Consider the following 19,421-nt stretch of genomic DNA (forward strand, 5'->3'; position numbering starts at 1 on the left):
TTTTACATTAAGAGTACTTTTGAAATGACACTTAGTTACACTTTAACTTTAGCAAAATGTGTGTGCAGTAAGCTGACTTGTAATGGAGCCCTTTATCACAATGGTATTACTTAATTAAAGGATCAAAATGTCTTCCACTTCGACTTCTTTATCTCCTGATGTCATCCTTTGTATTGACAAACTCAAAGCTTGGTTAAAGAGGCAGCCTATGAATCATTAATAACTGTCAGAGCCTAGAATAATGCCTCTCTGATATTGGGTCATGGACACAAGCTGAGGCTGTCTGGTCATTTTTGGATGGACTGGTTTGCTGTGCAATTAGGCATATAATCCCATCTACCAGTTGGTTCATTGATCACAGATTGATGTAGTTTGCCAGCTGCTGCTTGCCTTGTCTGATGGCCTTGTCTCAGCCGTCAATGTTGTCCACTCGTTTTTTTACACCCCTAACATGATTGGCTAGTCTGATCACCAATGGCTGAGCCATGCCCTCATGCCCAAAGCCATATGTTACAACTAAATAGTGACCTGTCTGCTCAAAGAGAAACATATAACCTTGGAGAGATGGAGATTAGACCACAAAGCATATGTTTTGGAGAAAGTGTAACAATCCATTCACTTGATAAATCTCATAGGAATAATCTAATAGGACAATATAAATAACCTTGTACTTTATTGAGTGAGCATACAAAAACACATCACGAGCATGCTAATACTTTTGGTCTCTAATGTGTGGACTTTGGTTGCTGTTTTGTAACAAACCTGGAGTATTTGTTCTTAAAACAAATATAATAATTATTGTTGTTGTACTTTCTTTTCAAAATAAGTTTGCTTCTTTTTCTACACAACTTCAACTTTCATTGAATTCAGATTACTTTTGAGAAGAAAGTCAGATAAACACCATGTTCTTGACCCACAGATATTTATGACTCCAGCACATACAGAACTGAGTAAACAAGTAGGCCTAGTGGCAGCTGGTCTAATGAGGCTTTGAGTATAATTAGGTCAAGTAAGGTGAATGTCATTTCATGCTTAATTTAACTCTTTTCCTCTCTAATTTGACTGGTTAGCAATGCTTAATTGGTTTATGAGTTGTTCAATTTGTTTGGAATTTAGCATCAGTTAAGGCTAATATTGCTTTGATTCAAGTTGAGTTAAAATGAGCTCTAAATACTGACAGCAAAAACTTTGATTTTAACCAACATACCGTAAATGTAAGAGGTAGCAAATGATGCTACCAAACAACCAATTTGAATACATTCAACAGAGAATGTATGATCATATAAGGCTTTGAACTTAATCAGTTGCAAATAAGACAACAAAACAAAATTCAACATGTTTGTGTTTCAGCTCTAACCATGAAGGAAACTTAACTAACAGCATATTATTATTATGACCACCAAAAAAAAAAGGTTTGTTGAACATTATTGGGTCACGATAGGCATTTGGCATGCACGCACATACAATAACATTATGCAAAAATGTGACAAACGTCTAGAAATAATGTAGTTAAATGAAGAAAAAATCTCATTTTGCTGGAGCCCTTTAAATAAAGTGATCCAAATAGCACATTCAAGTGTCTATTTAACACTTAACTACATCTCGACATGGACAATCACAACTACTTTGACTATTAACTTTGTAAGAAAGCTATTGCTACCAGTACATGTAGTCATGATTTGTTATAAAATAATTGATGCTCGTATCCCTGTAAAAAGGACTTACAGTTAATTTGATCACAAACATTCAGCATCAACATTACTATTTAACAAGTAATGTAAAAAACAAACGTGAATCATTCAAACCAAAGTCAAAGAACATACTTTAACTCCAATGATGGCTCATGAGCTAAGACTTTTCAGTCAGTCTTTTTCTGTACAACACAAATTCCTAAAAAGGTGGCATACAGAATGTGAGGATTTACATTAATCACCCATGTTTGATTGAAAATAGACACAAACACAACATGTCGAATGTTGAAACTGAGAAATTACGTTTTTTTTAGGGAAGTTTTATGCCCAATTTGATGCAGGCATCATGTTTCAAAATAGATGGGACAGTCAATAATGTAGAATGTTTGGGGCATTATGAAGCCTTAATAGACAAATAGACAAAAGACAAGGAGACCATGAAATCTTACATTAAGCAAGAACTATAAACATACCACTTTTAAAGTTACAGAAATTGGTCTCCTCAGTTCGCAAAAACACTTACAGAGTTCTGTTTAAGAAAAAGTGATGCAACAGAGTGGTAAGCATGACCCGGAATAGCTAGTATCAAATTGAAATTGGGCATTTACTTTTCCAAAAACAGTAAATATCTGTTTCAACATTTGATATATTGTCTGTGTGATATCTACAATCAAATATGGGGTTTCAGTGTTTTGCAAACATTGTGTTTTGCAAAAACAGAACATGATGATGTTCTGTTTTTAATTTAAATTTCACATAACATCCCAACTTTTTAGGAAATGGGTGTTGTATTTGAAAAACTCCTCATATAACTGTTGGATAGGAATGCTGGCAAACCCACTTTCAGTGTTGATAGTTCTAACACATGACTTACTTTGCCTCTCTATCCTGAATGTATCAATTTAAATTAATCTCAAAAATAACATGACAATCTGCTTGGATCGTCATGCTTCTTATACCTCCTACAGTTTAGACAACAGACAAAATATGCTGGGAATCCTCTAAAGGTCACCAATTTGAAGTGGTTGTTGAGCTCAAAGCTCCTCACTCTCTAGATTAGCCTCGGGAGGGGAGCTGGAGAACAGGACAGGGCTGGTCTCTGATGTCGAGAAGGCTGACTTGATGTCAATTCCCAGCCCTGTCAAAGCAGCGTAGCGGCTGCCTGTGCGTGGAGACTTCTTAATAGGTGCGGGGATGCTCTGATGCCACTGTGCTAAAGATGCAGCAGGTAGCCAGTGTTATCATTTGAGTAAAACAATTATGCAAATGTCATAAAACAGATAGTTAAAGAGCTACACAACACATTTACCATAGATATCAAGCCTGCAGGTGCAGGACACAATTCCAGCCTCGTTTTTTGCAGACACTGTGTACCAGCCAGCATCGTCTTTTGTTGTTGGCTGTATAAGGAGACATACATATCCTGTTGCATCCTGGGTCATACTGAAATAGAAAATAATAAATAATTCAGATAAATAAATAAAAACGTTTTTGAAACTTTTAAGCTGTGGTACATACCACTGAAATAACAAGGAGAGGCTGAAAACTCCTATCTACCTTATTCTTTCCTTAGTTTTAGAGATGCTGTCATTGTCTTTCTTCCAGAAGATAACTGGAGGGGGCATACCCACCACCCGACACTCAAGCCTTACTGGGGTTCCATCTGGAATACCCATGTTCTGCAATTTCTCCACAAATTTGGGAGGGTGCTTCATCTCTTTCTCTAAAGTGGACATGACATTAATGGCCCAAACAACGCATGGAACTTCATTACTTTTCATCATCTAACAGCAAAGTCATTGATGGTATTCAGTCCTTACCTACTACTTTCAGTTCTAGAGTAAAAGAGCTCTGCCCTGCTCTGTTGCTTGCAATGCAGGTGTATGTCCCGGTGTCATTCTGGGTCAGAGGATCAATGACAAGAGAATGGATGCCATTCTCCCGCACCAACATCTTGTGGTAAAGGTCTGGATAGATTGGTCTCCCATTGACCAACCACATCAGTTCTGGGGTGGGTAGGCCATTCACCTAAAATAATTTAAAAAAAGATGAAATACTATACTAATTTTCTGGTTGTATCAATGCCAAAACATATTGCATACTGACCTTACAGTCTAGTCTACACAGACCTCCCTCGGGGGCTAGCATGTCACCAGGGGCCTGGAGGAAATGAGGCTGAAAAAAGCGCTCCTGGGTTTGCTCACCTTCAACTTCCTGTATACGGACCCGTACCCTTAAATACATGAGGTCAGCAGAGCATGTTATGGGGCAAAACTGCACTTACGATCATCAATGTTGGTCAATGTAATGGTGCATGATCCCATCGTACCATTGTTGTCAAGGCGAGCTATCAATAACTGTCTGTGTCCTCAAGATGCAGAGGGATTCTTTTTATACATGGGTTCACACTGCAAACTTATTAACACATTGCTTGTCTGTTGCAGAACTTACTTACTTTCATTTTAGCATGCTTGTTGAAATGTAAGAAAATGGCTAACAGAAAAAAATGACTAAAAATATGATCTGTGACCCAGCTCGTATAAACGCAGCGATAGTTGCTGCAGTTCAGCTAGCCTCCTGTTACACATCGTTAAGGAGTGCTGTGTGAACTGACGGTGACCAACTCACCTCTGAGGGTGGATAGGTGTCAGTCGGTTTCTGAGAGGTCCTGTTTGGACAATCAAATGACCTGAGCAGCTGATTCGTCCCTGATGATCATTTAATGTCAAATAGCAAGTCAGGTTTGTAGCTGGAGAGAAGGTTTTAACAACATGAACAAGGAGGCTCAGTGTGAATCATTACCTGTGGATTAGCTGCCATGACAGTGTAGTTGCCGTCATCATCATTGGTAGTGGACTCTATATGTAAAGAACAGGTCCCATCCCCCTCTCTCATTTTTTTGTAATGAACATTCTTCTTCAATATCTGTATGCCATCCTTAAACCAGTAAACCTGATAAGAGACAAAGATGTGAAAGGTAAATTAGCTGGATTTAGAAAGGTCCTGCTGTTATTTGGTTGAGTTTTTACCGCTTACCTTTGGAACAGGGATTCCCAACACTTTACATGAGAAAGTGACAGGAACACCTTCCATGGCTCTAAAGTTCTTAAGTTTCTTGTCAAATATGGGTGCAATGCATTTTCCGGTAGGGACATCATCATGCTTCACTTCATCATCTGACTCTTGCACAGGTGTTCGTTCCAAACGAAACTCAATCTCACTCATAAGTCTCTGCTCAAAACTTGAGACTCGGTACTCCTGGAAAAGGAAAACACAATAAAGTAATAAGAAAAGTTAATGTTATTGCATTCTGCTTTTTTGTCTACAGCACATTTCCCTGACATCATCTGATAAAATAACATACATACAGTATTGCTCTTGGATCCCTTAACTTTAAGATACGCAACAAATGTTCTTAGAAAGAGCTGCAGTAACTAGGAGTGGGACATCATGCATCTTAACACCATATAGCAACAGAGGCATTAAAGTAACAATCTGTAAATAAATTATCAAAACAAAAAGATACAGATTGTGACTTTAAACTTCATAATGATGAAGAGCATGCAGATGCTTCTGTCTGACAGTGTCACACATGGTTGTCAAAACACTTTCTTCAACCAACCAAACTATATTAAGCTGAAGGTAAACCAGAGAACAGACGAAGATGAGCTGTTGAGGGAAACTGTAGAGCTGATTAACATCATTTTTAAACATTTAAACAGTATATTTAGTTCATATTAGGAAGCTCTCCGCACCTTTTAAATGTATTGTACATTGGTAAAGACAAAACTAAAAGGAATCTGTTAAAGGGTGTGATATGTAAGGACAATGTGCAGGTTTCTGAGCTAAGCCTTTTCTTTTAGTAAAGGGTTGCACACTGACACTCGCCTTCTGGGGAAACTCTAAAATGCAAACATGACAGCGGTGAATACAGTCTTACACAACAGTGGAGTTTTTGGATGCCATTAGCCTAATAAAATGTAACCTGTCAGTTTTCATTCTTTGGAGGATTAGTATATAAACATATATAAGTTAACAGATGCTCATGTTCAAGGTACTTATTCTTCTTAGTATTTAGATAAGTGTAAGTGAATATTCAAAGTTTCATAATCTCAGTCTCAAACATTTTAATAACCCATACAGCCTTGGGCAAAGCAAAACTTGGGACGGAAAGATCCTTGTACCTCATCAAAGTTAATGACAGTAGCAGGTATGTTTGGTCCAATGGGTCTGCTCCCTGTTTTCCCCTCATTACTCAGCTTCTATGAGAGGATAATGATGGATGATGACATTGACCACATACTGTACATACCAAACATATACTGATGGATAAACACACATGCTACAGTTATAATCAAGCATATGTTGTTCGTTACAGTCACGAACAAGCAATGATAGATAACCGTGCATACAGGAATGATGTCTGATTTTCATGGAATTGAAAGTTGTGCTTTAAAATAATTTTCAGTGTCTCTTTGATTTTGCATTTTAAAATATCTGTTGGACACTAAAAAGAGATATCTAAGTTTAAATGTAAAAAGTAAGGTAAATGTAATACTAATAAGTAATCCTGAATTAATGGCTGAAATCAATGATATATTGTAGGAATTAAGTGACCTCAATCTTGGGAAAACAATAATGCAATAGTTTTAACTAGTTTGTTGTATTAATTGTCCATTGCATCCATTCAGTTAAGGCAGTCATAAAAAGAGAAATACATCAGGGCTGAAGACCATCTAGGCTATGTTGAAGAGAAACCCAAGTTGCACAATACAAATTATCATATCAAAATTAGATCCCTATATTCCTCAGGTTATTGACCTAATTTGCATTACCTGATTTAATGGTGAAAAATATTTATTTACAGGTACTTAATAAATATATACATATTTATATACAGGTACTTAATAAAGAAAAGGAAAGGAAACTATTGGACATGGTGCCTGTAAGATAACTGATGTTTAAAATTGGCATAGTGATATATCACACTTGTCAGTGTTTAGTTATATTTGGTTGAGATGGACATTAAAGTTTAAAGACACACAGCAGAAATTGTCCCCATGCTCTTGCTTCACCCACATCCTAAAGGTACATTTAGTAAACTGAGTTTTTAGTTAACACCAAGACAACCCAGTATTAGACTACACCAAAATAACTGTTCAGACTAAGTTAATACTATAGAAGACAATCATGTATCTGATTTAGGAACATGCATGATGAGGGCCCAAAGTATAACAGAAAAGTTAATATTTGAAATGATTTGTGCTGTTGCCACTACGACACAAAAACAAGATATCTAAATTGTAAGAGCAAAAATAAAATCTTATTTTGTATATGTTTGCAGTCTGAATAATGCCTTAGTACCTGCTGTTGTGATACATTTAGAGTATCATCTTTAAAACTTTGAAAGCTTTGAAGCTTTTTCTCAATATTGTGTAGGATAATTTCTTTGCTTTCACACATGTCTTCAGTTGACGGGAGACGCATCTTGGGAACCTTTTTTCGAAACCTGAAAAGAGAAAGGAGAAAACTGTTTTCAAAAAATGCCCGAAGTTGTCAATCTCAAAAGCATTTTAGTTCATCAGATAGGGCGTACCCTAAAGGAGCTCCCTTTGGCAAGCCCATTGAGTTGGTGGGCTGACTTGGGGTTAGGGACGGAAGGACCGAGCTCAAGAACGCTACAGGGTTTTGAGTTGGGCTGGGAGTTGAGCTGCTTGAGGTGGGAGAGGATGCCTTGGGTGGCAGCTGGGCTGGTATAGTGAACAACGTTGACCCTGGCGGAGGTGAGGACATGACGGAGGCCGGGCTGGTGGGAGACCTGAGCACTCTCATGGAGGAGATTCCTGGTGGTGGGGAGAATGTTGGCAGAGAAGGGGAGCTGGCAGCAGAGGAGTTAAGCTCTGCAGCTAGTTCTTGGAGCAGTGGGACTGGTGATTCATTTGGGGAAGGACTCCTGACTGGTGAGAAAGTCTGAGCAGCTATGAACTCTTTAGGCCTGGCATAGCTGAATGTGTGGGAGGTGGCAGTTAAGTTAGTGAGGGAGGTGTGTGTGCTTCTCAGTAGGGGCGTAGGAGATGTGATTTGCAGTAAGCTTGATCTTGAATCTGTAGAGACTGTACTAAGCTTTGGAGCAGGTGGAGAGAAACATTGGGGTGTTGTTGAGGTAATTGAAAGAGCTGCAGGGGAGAGGTTGAGGATGGAGGCATGGATGGTATTCATCTGGTTTCTGATGAGAGGAACTGCATTCAGCTGTGGGGCAGGTAGAGGGGAGTTTACTAGTGAGGAAGACTTTGGCTGAGAAATCGAAGGTGGGAAGCCAAAGGGAGAAGATAGAGATGTACTGCAAAGGTCTGAAATTGTGTTTTTTTGTTCAGGGCCAGAACTCAGAGATAGAGCAGAAGTAGTGTTGGCCAGTTGAGATGCACAGTTGGGCATCTGCTTCAGAGGTGTAGCAGCATTCAGATAGGGCTGAAAAGGTTGCAGATGGGGCTCATGTTGTATTCCAGGTGACCACAGCAGACTTTCACTGGAGTTCTGAACATCAGATTGGATCTGGGCCTGGACTGGAGGTTGGCTTTTGGGCTGAATATGAGTTTGGGTCGGTTTGGGCTCAGTATCTTGCTGCTGCTCCATAAGGACTTGGTTGTGCAGAAGCTGGAGCTGGGCTTGGTCTCTGTTGATTAAGCAAACATGTAAATACATGACATTAGACTTAAAATTACATTTTAAATTGTGAAAATGAAAGGGGCTCAGTCTACTGTTGTAATTGTTTCCACTTAGTAAACCCCAGAAGAATGAGCCAGCAAGAAAAATACTATGGCCTTTTATGGGCTTCCAACAAGTTAGTAACAAAACACTGTTCCGGCTCTGGACACTCTCAGCTCACATTCTTAAAATCTCCCTTCCATTTATCATACATTACTGCAGATTTAGTCCAGGCTAAACAGTGCAGGAGAATTTGTCGTATAAATGTTTGTGTTTCAAGCCTATGATTCAAAGTACAAACATTGAGGATTTCATTTACAACATGAATATTGAAGAATTAAGAAGACTTTAGAAGATTTAGATTAAATAACAGATAACCATGAATGCAAAGAAATACACTTACAGGTAGAAAATGCCATCCTTTGTTCTAGAAAGTTGTGTGAAGGTCCACATTTTAAGTCTGCATGCATTTATGGATTGCAACTGACTACAGTGGCTACTGGAGCCAGCCCAGGAAGAACCTCCCACCTCCCAGCCCACAGCTTTGAGCAGTACAAACTAAGGACATGATTTTTGGAACTCTACAAAACTCTACAAAATATTGCTTTCCAACATTGAAGACCTTTCTGACAGATTTTAGTAAAGAATTTCAGCAGAGCTGTGAAATTTCTATAAGTCATACACTTTTTTTTCTCTACTCACAGTTTGGGTTTAGTCAGCAGTGGTGGTGGTTCTTTACTGAATGACATCGTAGGGGTCTCTTCATCAGACTCACTGGACACATCACTTTGTTCATCCTCAGGCAGTTTGAAGTGCACATGCCGACCAACTCTGGAGCTAGAGCGTGAGTCTTTCTGATTTGTCAGGGTGCCTGTCTTTAAGCAAGAGTTTGGAGGGGGATCAGGGAGTGGCACCACATTAGGGCCAGTCTTCTGATGGTTTGTTGTCCCCTTCATTTTGATGCTTGTATCAGGTGACGTTACTGAAGATCGGAAACCATCATGCTCAGCTGAAATACCAACTACACATGGAGAAACTAAAAGTTTCTGGTTTGAGAGAACCTGGCTCCTGCTCTCTGGTTCTGGACATGCTCTACTGCATTCAGGAGGTTCCTGCTGGAAATACATAGCATCAAAATGATTGGTGCTGGTGTTGCATGAGTTTAGGAAGGAGCTGCTGCTTAGACCAGTCGGTTCCACACTGGGTATACTGGTGCAGAGAGTGTCTGGACACAACATGCTGGAACAGTTGGAGTCAAGACTGAAGGTTCTGTTGTTGATGGGCTCCAGGCATAGAGTGCTAGAATTGACAGGGTCTAGGATGATGTTCCTGGAGAGTGGCTTAATGCTGCTGGAATTGTTAATATCTGTTTGAAGGTTTGAAGTGGAAGCTCTAGGGGAAGGATCTTGGATTTGACTAGACTCCATTGTTAAACTGCTGAAAGGCCTTTCATGGTTGCTGTTGCTGCCACTAGCTGATAAGAATCAGAGAGATGAATATCAGTCATTTCAATACACTTTTATAACCATGTATGATAGCTGTATTTTTCTGAGGAATATTACCTGTGACTCTGAGTGTAGCAGTACTGCTAATGGTTCCATACTTGTTGCTTGCCGTACAAGTAAACATTCCTGAATCTTCAGGAACAACTTCAGAAATGACTAGAGTGCATATTTCGTCTAGAAGTAATGGTGTAAAAAAAAAGATGCTCAGATAATGAAGGTGGCTTACTTTCAGTTAGAAAAAGTTCTACCCCTAATAATGAATGTACATTTATAACTGAACTAGACAAAATGTAGATGCAGTGACACCACTTCTTTGTTGAGGTTTGTTAAAGTCACTGGGGCTCAAAGTCTATCTGCAGCAAAAGCAGATTGAAGTGATCTACCCTAGGTGTTTCAACACAGGATGAGAGATTACCTTATATGGTCCTGAGCCAGGAAAAAGCAGCACAGGCTCATACTTGTACACAGAAGAGCATAAGCCTTAGCCAAGGACTACAACACTAAGCAGAGTAATATGAGCATGTACAGACAGGCAGTTGCTGGGGTTCAGTCAACACAAAATATATACCTGAATCAACTGGAGATCTGGGCTCTGAAACAAAAGACAAATCAAAAATGATTAGCAGAAGCTATACTTTGATACTTTACTTTTTATTACTGACCATAGATCACTCATCAGTTGTTGCAATATGACTTTCATTTGTTTATTGCAATTTCTTTTAATTTCCTTTAAGAATCAGATTTTTTAATATTAAGGCGGCTTAATGACACATAAGCAAACATTTCAAGATGAAACTCCAAAACTTCAATAATCGGTTAAATAAGATGATAGCCTAAACAATATTTTAAACTTTAAGATATATTGGTTGAAACACATCCTTAATCTTAAAATCTAAAAAAATCTATATCATTATAGCATTTGGAGTTTATTTAACAAACCCTTTGGATAAGATTTGATATTAATGCACTTTTTAAAGATAATGTCCTTAGATGTTCACAATGGGCACTGAAAGTGATTTATAACACAAAACCACATGCACAGTCAATACTTTAAACAAAACTAATAGGAAGATTATATTTTTTCTTGTGTGCACCAAGGTTCTTATGAAACAATGAACTGTGAAATTGAAAAAGTAGAAAAAGTTATAACCTCTGCACTTCAAAATACTCCTTTATAAAAATAAAGAAGGCATGAAAATGTGGTTGCAGGAGGAACTTTGAAGATTTAACTCCTTCAAGGTCATCTGCATTTTCAATAGTTAAGATAATGGGGTTTACTTTTTTGCAGCATCCGAAAATCATGAGAGTCCTTTAGGATTTTTCCATCTCTGTACCAGTCCACTTGAGGTGATGGTAGCCCTTTCACACGGCACTCTAGCACCACCAGCTGGCCTTCTGATGCAAGGAGATCCTTCAGGATCTAGTTTGAAAAGACATTCTATATGTCACATTAATAGACAAAACCGTTAGTAGCACTGTACGTCCTTTTTGAGAATTACTCTACCTTTGTGAATACAGGGGCAGCCATCATGGGTTGCCCATTCATCCTTTGAATGTAGTTGTTGTTGGAGGTTTGACCCTAAAGATACAAATCCACAGATAATATGTTGATTAACATACAAAAAAGAACACTATTTTTGTTGAAAACTGTGTGAAATGTCTCTTCTACCTCAGGTTGGGGTGTTTGTGTTAGAGTTGACAAAACAGGCAGCACAGACAAATCCAATGAGTTCGAAGACAATAATGGAGCTTTCGCTGTAGTTGTCAGCTGTTGAGCGGATGTGAATATGTCTGAGACGGATGTTGCCACATCCTGGGCTCCAGAAAGTTCTTTATCCCCAGATGACATGATAGGAAATACTTGCACGGGTAACACAGTTGTCTCCTCCAAAGTAAGGTGGGCTCTGGATGCCAAAGGTGTTTTTAAGACCTCTGGAGCTTGAATTATGGTTGTTGTTGTCTGGACTGGCAGAAGAGGTTCTGTGATTATTTGGTTAATTGTTGATGAGAAGTGCTCTTCAGATGGTCTCTCAGTGGCTGATGCTGGATGGGATGATGGAGAGTTTTCATCTTCAATGGAAACAGTTTGGCTTGATGATGGAAGCAAGGATTTCCTCTGCAGCCTTTGGGAAATTATAGGAAAAAGAAAGTACTGGTCAAGTTCAGAGTTGAGAGTTCCATTAGTTCCATTAATTCCAACATTAAGGAGTTCCATTAAGACCCACATCATTTATTTTTGAAATGGCTTTTGACTAAAACATACTGGGCTTCGTGTCCAAAGTGCTGTTCCCCCTCAGAATCAGAAGAAGAGGCACCTGTTGGTTTAAAGCACACATACTCAATCATTCAGCATTTAACTTACAGGGTTCTATATTAGAATTTTAAACATGAAAAAGCAAAAAACACTTTTATTAAGTGGAGAACAGGAATAAGAGGATCCTACACTCCAGGTACAGGTATATCTGTGCTTCTTTGTTGTTGTTTTTGGTAGCAAGTTTATATTTTTTACGGAGCCCCTGCAGTTCCAAAAAGTAAAAAAAAAAAAAAAAAAAAAGATATTGACTTGTGCCCGCACTATATTATGTTTACGCTACAACTTTGGCTGTCTCCATGTAACTCATGCAAGTTATTAAGGGCAGTGACTTCACACACAACATTCTTAAAGTTAGATGGCAAAGTGCAGTACACAGCATTGGGTGGCCGTGTCTCAACCCCCAAGTTACTCCCGCTGCTTCATAATCAGAGTGTGAATGTGTATTAGTGGGATAAGTCACTTCTGCCGGTCACTCTATAGCAACCTCTGCCATCAGTGTGTGACCTGGGATGTGACCTGCGGTTTGAAAGCACTTTGAGTAGTTGGAAGACTAGAAAAAGTCCATTTACCATTTACAATTGCACAGGCATTCATACTCATTTGAACAGTCAGTTAGTCCAAACAGACTTTACTGGATAGGCAGCTATACATAGCAGAAAAGCTCCATGGCTTTAAGTAACTCAGAGGATCTAAGAAATAGTTCAAAGCAAAAAACAGCAAGCATTGGGCGTCTGTGTGCTCAATTCAGCCTTAACTGAAGTAAGTTAAGCAAGTAAGTAAGCGCCCAACAGGAACCCCTGCTGTTTCTGTTACTCCCCTCCATTGTCTCTCTTTCTGCCCTCTTCTTATTGTAGACTACATAAAGTTATTGTGTGAGTAAGCAACTTGGATGAAGAGAGGCTAGTTACATTAGTCTGCCGGTTTATTCATCCCCTTGCTGCTGCATACAGGCTGAGAAGCAAGAGGGAAGATAAACCAAAGATAAACCCACTTTTTAATCTCTAAACTTTAAAACTTAGATGAACTACTCTTCCAACTGGCTAGCAGCTTCAGGTTTAAGCATAATCCTGTGTGAATCCGGGTATTCATTTTAAATGCGTTTTATTAAGAAGGATTGGCCAATCCCTATTTGCTTTTGTTTAAAATGGTGCTGAAGTGCACCTATTAGTGGTTCTAAATTCCTACATAGCACCTTTATATATAATTGTAGATAAAAAAAGAAATACCTTCAACATAGATCTCAGCTGATGTAGAGTCAGTGCCATAGAAATTAGATGCGAAGCAAGAGTAGCGTCCAGTATCTTCCTCAAATGCCTCTGCAATGATCATAGAGTGCAGATTTCCATTGGTAATAATCTGAATGTCAGGGCTGTTCTCCAGCTCCTTGCCCTCACAAAACCACCTGTAAAAAACAGAGAAAGAAAACGGATTATTACAACATAGCACAGTGGCATTATTACCACAGCCATTAGCTGTACAGGTGTGGGGTAATTCCTGTTTTGTTTGTGCATGTGTGTGCACAATGTCTCAGACACGGAAATGCACACATGTATTCATGTGGCAGACTATTAAGACTAGTGAACATTTTACTGTAAACAATTAAAAATGTAACATTACAATTTTGAAGTTTTCTCTGCATTTTTTTAATATCCTAGGTTATAACGTATTTTGGGTACATCAAATAGATATTAGAAGCACTTCATATAAACTATTTGGGACAGTAATGCAGTCAGTAATACAGTCATTTGTTTCTATAACTGAGTAGCTAATAGATATCTTTCAACTAGTTCCCCATAGAAATGCAAGAATTAGAGGACTTTATAATTATAGAACAATCATTGTAAGTTTTAGTGCAACTTAGCATTTCCCCCTAACTATACACAGCCAACAAATCAGCAGCAGCATGCTAAATGCTGGTAAAATATAGTGGTTCATGGATTACTTCACTCATAAGCCACAAAAAAACAAAGTTAATAAATTATTAATTAGCTGTTTATTTTCAAACGATTACTGGCCATTTTTCACTGGACAATTAAGATGCCTTTTTGCTCAAATCATACTAACAATTTGGTGATAAATCAAAGTAAAATCAGCTTAAAGCTTTTAAATGTTTTGTTATGGCCACAACATCACTATTGAAAAGTCATAAAGTCTGTCAAACTCCAACAGAATGATGAACACCTTTCAAAAACATTCCCTCCTTTAATTGGATTCTTGGGTCAATATCTGTGTATCTCATTCATATGGTTTACACCTATTCAAACCTTTAAACATATCTGTCCTGAAGCTGATGAATTTCAGCAAATTGGGCTGTTCATTTTGTATTCATTTGTCACCTTTCTGTAACTCAAGTAGTTGTATTTTGCCATCCACTCCCTACGGTTCTCTTTTAAGTTTCCTGCTATGTTCTGACACTTTTTCAATGTGGCTGGTACCATGTTGTATCTTTGCTTTTGGAATGGTGCCATTTAGTGGAGTTATGTAGGCCAAGCAGAAAATGTTTTGATGAGCAAACCTGATCCCTTTCCCTGTAAAACAAGAAGCAACAGCAGCATGCCAGCCCAGATTAAAGGCTTTTTCAATGAACAGTTGATGTGATCAAGATGAGCAACACAGTTATTTGCCCCAGTTAATTATGTTTTTTCCCATCTTAATTAATGAGCTTGAACCAAGCTACACCGAGTCAGCATCCTTAAACCAATGATCAGAAGTGTAATTTTATCATGTTTTATTTAACAATGTTGAATTCTTAGGATAATAAAAAGTCAAAACTTTGCAAATATTTTTTTAACTGGCATCTGCCTTTCCTAGCTTTTTTATATTCAATGTAAAATATAATAATAACATTTTATCTATAGCTGTCATGACCAGCAACATATGCAGCAGCCTTCACATAATCTTTTTTAAGTAAATGCTAGATAGATAGAAACTATGCTATAGCATGAGAAACCCAAGACTAAAAAGCAGTTTACACACAACAGTATTCTTCAGGTAAAAGTTAGTATTTCAAAAAAAGTTGTGAAGTTGTGAAAACCTGCACTAAAGATTTAGAACCAATTCTTATACAACATAAGCAAAAAATAGCCTGGAATGTATTATTAGTGTTCTGCCTGAGGCAAGCTCTGTCATTTCTTATTGGTAGGGGTCTAAATTAAAAGCATGAGTCGTAGAGGAATCTTCTGGCCTGTGAGTCATAGACACTGCTGGCTGCACCTGTCAGGCCTGTTTACCCTCTGGGAGCTCTTACTGGCTGATCCTGATACATATACACAGAATGCTAAATAAAGACTAAGACTACACACAATGCTAAATTGTACCTCCAGAGACAGAACACTACTGCAAATTGATGGGACATGAATCTTACAACACTACTTTGGCACATTTTTGCAATATTCACAAACTAGGGTGGAGAAATAACACTTAGGCTAATGAAAAGAGCTTTATGTGAGGACATGCACACACACACACACACACACACACACACACACACACACACACACACACACACACACACACACACACACACACACACACACACACACACACACACACACACACACACACACACACACACACACACACACACACACCATATCTATCTATCTTGCAGCACATTGAATGTAGACTCCTTGTGAATCCCATGGAAGCAGTCCTTCTGTTTCTAATTAGACCAAAGACATTAGCTTGGATGTGTTATTCATACTTATCCTTATTACATATCTTTACCCAAGATCACATTATTATAAGTGGACTTTAGAATCTTCAAAGTTACAACACTCTCTTTTCTTAGAGCGATTTGTGATGAGGAAATATTACTCCAGAGTAAGGACAAAAAATAAGTATAAATCAAAACTTGTTATCCTTACCGGACTTCAGGCACAGGTAATCCTTTAACAATACAGTCTAACTGGACCTTGCTGCCTTCTGGAACCTCCCTGCTTTTCAGTTTCTGGATGAAATGAGGAGGCTCACACACAGGCTCTGCTAGATATGGAGTTTCTGTCAAGGCAAGGCTGTCAGTCTCCACCTCTTGGGAAAAAGTGTCACACTTCTCCATAATCCTGCAGTCTTTGAGTTCTCTTTGCCCAATATCATATTCCAACTGGACCTTTGGGTTATGGCTTACAACATGACTGGTTTTCTCTTTCTTTACCTCAGTGGGCATGACAGTGCGCTCCCTGTCATCATGGCTGAGGGGGAAAACTGTCTCCTCATTCGGGCTCTTACTCTGGTTTTTACTTCTGTGTGTTTTGCATGACCTTGGTCGCATCCGTTTGGAGCTGTTGGCCTTAAAGAGGGAGGAGAGCTCCTCTATGAAGTCTGCTGCCTTATTGAGGAACTCCTTCTTGGACTGCGTCTCAAGACCGTAAGGAGCATTCCTCACTGGCCTGTTAAAGTCCTCGAAGCCTTCTCTTGAGTCTCTGCTGCTCCTGATAATGTTTTCCTGCCTTGTGGACGCTCTGAGCACCTTTCTGTCAGGTGTGAAGTTTTCCTGTGTTGGCAGCAGATCTCTATATTCCGGGATTGGATTGGTGACGGGTACAGTGGCGGGACCAGCAGATGAAGCAAGAGAATGGCTAACCAATGGAACAGATGGGATTTCACAGTTAGAATCCAAGGCCGAGGAGATGTTGGATGGGGTTAATGGTGTGATAGAGGCTTTGAAATCGACTCTCTCCTCTTGAGGCCCATGTCTGATGGCCTGGCAGGCAAGGTTCACACTTTGATCCAGCTCCTCCTGGCTGAGGAAGGCTGAGAGGTCTGATAATTGGGGATCATTGTGGCCCACAGGATCCTCCACCTTACCTTTGAGTGAGCCATAGATCTGAAGGCATGAGGAGGAAGTATCTGAGTGCTTCATATCATTGTGTTGCTGGGCTCTATCCTCTGCCAGATAGCTCTCTCTTAAGTGCTGAGACAGTGATGGTGGGTCTTGCATGCTGGGGAAATAACCACAAAGAATTCAGTACAAGTAAACCCTAAATATCCACGTGTTGAAAAATACAACTTCAATTCACTGTAATGAATTGACTGACTTTATTTACATTTCAAACTGAAGAAATCTAAACAATATAGGAAATCATTCTAATAGATATGTATAGCAAGCAGTGGAACTGATACAATTAGCAAATTACAGTAATTGATTTGTTAATCAACAAAAACACAATTTCAACGATTTCGTTTTATCATTGTCAATGTCATTTATAAACCAAAAATATTTGTTGTTTAGATTCCTTTTAAATGTCAAGACAAGAAGCAAGATGTCCGTTTTTCACTGTTTTCTTTTCAGATGAGATATATGAATTCATAGACAAAATAGCCTTTGGCCAGTTTGTTGGCTACATTTTAATGAAATAAACAACTTGACAACTGGTCAAAAATAAAATCAGAGTTTTTAATTGAAGTCCTTACAGTAAGAAGGGAATAGAAACCTACACTGATGTCCCTTAACTAATACTAAAGTAAAGTACATCAATACAGAATGGATTGAAACAGAGAATATTTGGGAACCATTGCTCTTTATTTCAGACTCATTTGAATCTTCTTAGTCTCAAATGGGTATCGGGTTCTGACTGGAGCAAGATTTGGTTGGATAGGCCTACTGATATTCCATCCCAGTCAAACTCATATGTTAATACATGAAATCTTTGCACAACAGTTGGACACTCATTATGAGTAAGTTATTGTATCCAGACATGAGATAGGGTACACATATGCCACTGACACTCAAACCTTCCAACAGACTCCAAGCTGCAGCTGTTGTGTACATTAATCCTTTTCAAACAGGCTACGAGCCCACCAAGTCATATCTAATAATAGCGTGGGGTCACTTTACATGAAAAATCTACAAAAAAAGAAGCTCCCTTCATCCTGTGCCCTTGTTATTGTAAACATCTGATGAGAACAAGCATTAATGTTATTAAACAAGATTAAACATATACAAACGAGCAGACCCCAAACTAATATGCGTTACAGATTAAAAAAAAAAAAAGTTAGGATAATTAAATAACATAAAAGAAGTAGCTAGACTCAAGCCTGTCAAATGCTTAATGTGTCCTGATGAGATTCACAGAAGTTGAGACTTGTGTCAAACACAATCTGAGACACTATAAAGCATTAAAATAGGACGTGATGTATATTACCTTCGAATGAAACATAGGTAGCCCCTTGAAAGGACGGTGAATGCACCTGTGTTTGAAGAGGACGATTCTTCAATCTTGTGGTTGCTGCCACCTGGAGAAATCTTGGTCGCAGGTAGCAGCTCAGGACAGTTTTATCGAGTTAACCTTGGAGTGAACGAGAAATGTGGAGCCGAGCTAGGCTAACCTGTCACCAGCACAAGTAATAACACTGGTCAGCGCACTGGTTTCAGGTTATTTTGGGAAGGCCAGGCCCATGTCACTGAGTGGCGTCCCTGCTTATTGGCCGGGGTGTAAAGGAATTCCTCGTCCAGTGGTTCATCAAAACGTCCATCCTACAGTTGGAATCCCCTTATTTTACTCTTACACACATTTTAACTGCACTAATGTTTGATGCACTGTATACAATCCAAGTGGTGAAATATCTGATAGGCCAAGCGGTATTAGTGTTAGAAAAAAAGACATTAAAATCAGATGTCTTCAATATCTGTCAACCAGTAGAGACAATAAATGAATGATTTATTTTATATAAGATAATGTATAAATTATAGTCATAAAGTAGTATTTGGCGCTTGAACTGGAGATATCATCCTTGAAGGGTGTCTGCACTGAGAGCAGCAAATTACTGTATGTTCCCCCCTGGAGTGCAGACATCGCTGATGGGAGGTCTTGGATGATGATGTAGGCTATCTGCAGGATGATGAATCTATGAAGACTGTGCAGCGATGATGATGGAGAAGTTCGCACATAACGATGATATGAATGAACTGGAGGCAGAGGGAAGCCATATTTAAAAAGACAGCATTAATATGATGGGCTAACAATGATTGTGTAACAGTGCTATTGGATAGATGTAAAAAGCTGACAACAGCTGATGACTACAGGAAAATATGTGTGCATTGGGGGAGTAAATGCAAAATAGTATGGTAAATGGGTTTACCTACTTCTTATCTTCTACATTTTTATGGCGTACCTGTCTAGTGTATGAAGACTATTAAAATAAGAAAATTAAAATAAATAATCGATCTGCTCATAATCAAATTAGTTAATTCTAAGGACAATGATA

At 38.7% G+C, this 19,421-nt stretch overlaps 1 protein-coding gene across 1 annotated transcript; it reads right to left on the reverse strand.

Annotated features, from left to right (window-relative positions):
• Nucleotides 1-656: 656 nt before the first annotated feature.
• On the reverse strand, nucleotides 657-19,380 carry mypn (myopalladin). The gene is made up of 22 exons (XM_061040943.1): nucleotides 18,359-19,380; nucleotides 16,082-17,155; nucleotides 13,442-13,617; nucleotides 12,165-12,216; nucleotides 11,571-12,024; nucleotides 11,406-11,480; nucleotides 11,180-11,321; nucleotides 10,470-10,493; nucleotides 9,959-10,075; nucleotides 9,099-9,870; nucleotides 7,288-8,364; nucleotides 7,056-7,200; nucleotides 5,876-5,953; nucleotides 4,728-4,949; nucleotides 4,494-4,643; nucleotides 4,320-4,399; nucleotides 3,798-3,924; nucleotides 3,512-3,719; nucleotides 3,249-3,414; nucleotides 3,001-3,134; nucleotides 1,336-2,904; nucleotides 657-1,295 (listed from the first exon to the last, which is right to left on the reverse strand). Exons 2-21 carry the CDS (start codon nucleotides 17,152-17,154, stop codon nucleotides 2,726-2,728), a joined length of 5,451 nt encoding a protein of 1,816 aa, XP_060896926.1. The 5' UTR covers nucleotide 17,155; nucleotides 18,359-19,380; the 3' UTR covers nucleotides 657-1,295; nucleotides 1,336-2,725.
• Between the last annotated feature and the right edge of the window lie 41 nt (nucleotides 19,381-19,421).

This window comes from Labrus mixtus, chromosome 6 (genome assembly GCF_963584025.1).
Source record: "Labrus mixtus chromosome 6, fLabMix1.1, whole genome shotgun sequence".
Taxonomy (NCBI): domain Eukaryota; kingdom Metazoa; phylum Chordata; class Actinopteri; order Labriformes; family Labridae; genus Labrus; species Labrus mixtus.

Excerpts from the sequence above, each read along its gene's own strand:
- mypn (XM_061040943.1), bottom strand. The coding sequence starts at position 17,154 with ATGCAAGACCCACCATCACTGTCTCAGCACTTAAGAGAGAGCTATCTG. Across the intron at positions 12,217-13,441 it reads AGCTGAGATCTATGTTGAAG|GTGCCTCTTCTTCTGATTCT; the intron begins GTATTTCTTTTT and ends TTAAACCAACAG. Across the intron at positions 4,950-5,875 it reads CTGTCATTAACTTTGATGAG|GAGTACCGAGTCTCAAGTTT; the intron begins GTACAAGGATCT and ends TTCCTTTTCCAG.